This window comes from Martes martes (assembly GCF_963455335.1).
Source record: "Martes martes genome assembly, chromosome: 14".
In the NCBI taxonomy this organism is placed as follows: Eukaryota; Metazoa; Chordata; class Mammalia; order Carnivora; family Mustelidae; genus Martes; species Martes martes.
In genome coordinates, this window is record NC_137902.1 from 57,345,298 (window position 1) to 57,348,921 (window position 3,624).

At 44.2% G+C, this 3,624-nt stretch overlaps 1 protein-coding gene across 1 annotated transcript; it reads left to right on the top strand.

Annotated features, from left to right (window-relative positions):
* Positions 1-2,647: 2,647 nt before the first annotated feature.
* ATOH7 (atonal bHLH transcription factor 7) lies at positions 2,648-3,165 on the top strand (the record flags this gene model as incomplete). Its single annotated transcript, XM_080823511.1, has 1 exon — positions 2,648-3,165. One exon carries the CDS (start codon positions 2,648-2,650, stop codon positions 3,104-3,106), a length of 459 nt encoding a protein of 152 aa, XP_080679637.1. The 3' UTR covers positions 3,107-3,165.
* Between the last annotated feature and the right edge of the window lie 459 nt (positions 3,166-3,624).

Sequence of the window (3,624 nt, forward strand, 5' to 3'; positions counted from 1 at the left end):
ATGACACACCTTCTCCTCTATAAAATAAATGGGAGGTTCTAGAGCAGGTTTGAAAAAGTGTATTCCAAGGAACTTTGTGAACAGGCTTTTCCAGGAAAAGAAGGTCTGTGTTCAAAAAGGTCTAAGAAATGCTGGAGTCAGGAGGTTTCCTTATCTTAGGACCTCTCAGAAACTTTATTGTACTAATTTTGTTTCATGTCTTTCCAAGCGGGAGATAGCAAATATGTTTCCCAAACTTACTTGACAATGAAATCCTTTTCCCCTAAAGCCTCTCTGTAGTACTAATAAATTGTCCTTCAGAATACATTTAGGAAATGTCTTACTTTACACACTGTATACTCCTAAGGCCCTTTATTATAGCAATGTTCTCTATGCATCTCTATCTTAGATCAATTTCATGTCATAGATATCTGCTAGTTTATGTTCTTATGTGCTGTGTGCATACTGCTATTTTTCCTTTTTGGAAAAGTTGTGCTTTTGCTTCTTTTAGTACACAGGCTATAATCTCTCCAAACATGAATATATGGCCTGCAAAATCACACGTCTTATTAGCACTTTGATCAATAGAGTCCAGAAGAAGCGCACAGTATGTTTTGCGGGGCAACATTCCCAAGAGTGTCACAGAGGAGACTCCTTGGGGAAAGGGATGAGACATGTGAACATGACAAATAATGGGATTAGTAGGGCAGATTTCCATAAGAATTCAAAAAATATATTTGACATTTTGATGATGAAATACTGTGGTCTTTCCTGTCACAGAACTACCATTCCTGACCAAGACTATTAGGACTCAGAGTAACAGAGCTGAGGGTGGCTCCGTGCAAAAGTCTGTGTTCAACATCTGTCACGCTGGAGATCATTAATGTTCAATTGCATCCTATTGTCTTCCTGCTACTCAACTTCATTTCACTGTCATTGCTTCAGCTGGGGATTAATCAACTATTTATGGGAAGACTGGACTTGAGGAGTCAGGACATTCACAATGGGGTTTCAGTCTGAGGCTACGGTGGGGGAAGAAAGTTATAGTAAAAAGACTCCTGCTTTGTTAGAGTTTGTTGAAAACTGAATTAAACAAAAATATCTGAGAATAATGCTGACATCATTCATATTTCAAAAGAAGAAAGAACATACTTGGTATTCCTGAAGAATCCAGAAATGATCCTGGCTTGAATCTATTCGGAGCTGGTTTCTTTGCCACTTTACTCTTCCTTAAGAGCTAGAAAAAAGCTGTGATGAGAGAATCAAATTAACGGGTTCTCTGTATAAATCAGATCATTATCAATAGTGGAAATGGTGCTTCGTTATTGTTCCTGAGGACAGCTGATACAACTGAAACATCCACGTAGTATGAAATATTTATGGCTTTATGAGATGGGGGAAAAAACTTCCATTAGGAATTATTTTTTAAAATCTCACAAATTACTTAGATGTTTCTATTTTGCACATATATGTGCATTATGATTAGTTTTATTAGATTTAAATGTCAAACAGCTTTCATCTCAATATATGTTCCCAAAACATTTATGAACCTTTTTCAGGGGAAATAGAGTATAAATTTTGAGTTAATTTGCCTAAGTATCCAATCTCATGCAATCCAACTATGTAGCTAGAATATTTTTGATATACCATTAATATATTTGATATGTTACAATAAATCATTCTGCAGAAAACAGCCAAATTACTTGGACAGTAGAATTTCAGGTCTGTAATATTAGGACCTACTAATTTGTCCCAACTTACTTAATAGCTAAGATAAAAATGTCAGTATATCAGATCGGCATTAACCAAAAATGTCATACATCTTGACAAAGCTAAATCTCCTTAAACTTATATCTCTTAATTCCAAGACCAACATGTTCACACAAATAATTTCTAATAAATGTAAAACCTCGGCTAAGTTTTGGATACGTAAGCTGCTACTTGATATGGGAAAAGATGGACCAAGCTCTTTCCCCACCCCCACCCTTTTATTCTTTTGGGGACAGCCAGGCCACTCCAGATGGTGTGTTACTGTTGGACATAGCTTTGGAGAAACTTCAACAGACGAAGGCTGTAATGTCAGGATTTTGCTGTGCGTCGTCCCCCTTCCCCCCCTGCAGTTCCCAGGGTAGGAAGGTGCTGAGATGGAAGCTGAGGGACGCCCGCCCACCTGCCACCACCTGTTCACTCCCTCAGCCCTCTGCTATAAATTCTCCTCCTTCAAAGATTCATCCAGCACTCTCCGACAGCTACTGCGGAAAAAGCGCTCCTTCTCTCTCTGAGCATCTGGAAAGATTTCGTCTTCCTGAAAAAGAAGTCTCGGGCTTTCCCAGAGGACTTGAAAGATCTTCCCCAAACCACCACACCAAATTCTGCAGCAAGAAGGTTCCCTTCTCTTTTCCACCCTCACGTTGGGAAAATGACTTTCTCTTCAGCACCTCAGTTTCCCCTAAATTTGAGCAAGTGAAGAGACAGCAGTCTGGTTATCCAGTAGGACGGAAGGCGGGGTCCCGTACTCCCCACTGTAAACTCTGATTTCCACGCGAGTTGCTTTGTGTATGACTTACTCGCTCAGAAGAGCCACGTTGGGGAGCGGCTCGATAGACCGGCTCGCGCGCAGGTCCTAAGCGGGCGAGTGAGCTTAGAGCCTCCCTCCTTCCGGCCTGGGATGAAGTCCTGCAAGCCCAGCAACCCCGCGGCGGGACCGCGCGCCGCGCCCGCGTGCGCAGGCGGCGCCGAGTGCGCGGGTGCGTGCGCCGGAGCTGGGCGGCTGGAGAGTGCGGCGCGCAGGCGCTTGGCGGCCAACGCGCGCGAGCGCCGGCGAATGCAGGGGCTCAACACGGCGTTCGACCGCCTGCGTAGGGTGGTGCCCCAGTGGGGCCAGGATAAAAAGCTGTCCAAGTATGAAACCCTGCAGATGGCACTGAGCTACATCATGGCTCTGACCCGTATCCTGGCCGAGGCCGAGCGATTCGGCTCGGAGCGGGACTGGGTCAGTCTCCACTGTGAGCACTTTGGCCGCGACCACTACCTTCCATTTGCCAGCGCGAAGCTGCCGGGTGAGAGCGAGCCCTACGGCCAGAGGCTCTTCGGCTTCCAGCCGGAGCCCTTCCAGATGGCCAGTTAGGGCGCGCGGCCCTGCCAGGGGGAAGATGCCCAGTGATCGAGCTCCGGAGCCATAGCCCTTTCCCCAGTAGGTGGCCAAGGATGCGTTCTTAGAATAAAATAGCAAACCTTCAGGTTACTTTTATTCGCGTCACCGGTCTTATGGACACGATTTTCTTGCCTTTCTCTTCCTCCTTATCAGTATTTTGTAGACTACATTAATGGAACTTGTGAATGGTTTTGATTCCTGTGAAAATAATGCCCCCTCTCCCTTTTGGGGGACGACTTGAAGGGAAAACAATCTTAAGAAAAAATAGGATTAGGCTATACTGCAGTTTTAGTCCTCGGAGAAACAATCACTTTCTTAAACTTTGTAAGTTTGACCTGTTCGGGTGAAGTTACAGTATTCATTACGTGTGTATGCTTAAAACAGCTACCTACCGTCGTGTAAATACATTTATGCTTACTGCATTGTGTGTGTATGCATGAAGTAGTCATACTTTTTTTTTTTTGCTAGAATACATGGCGTGAGTGCTCTGT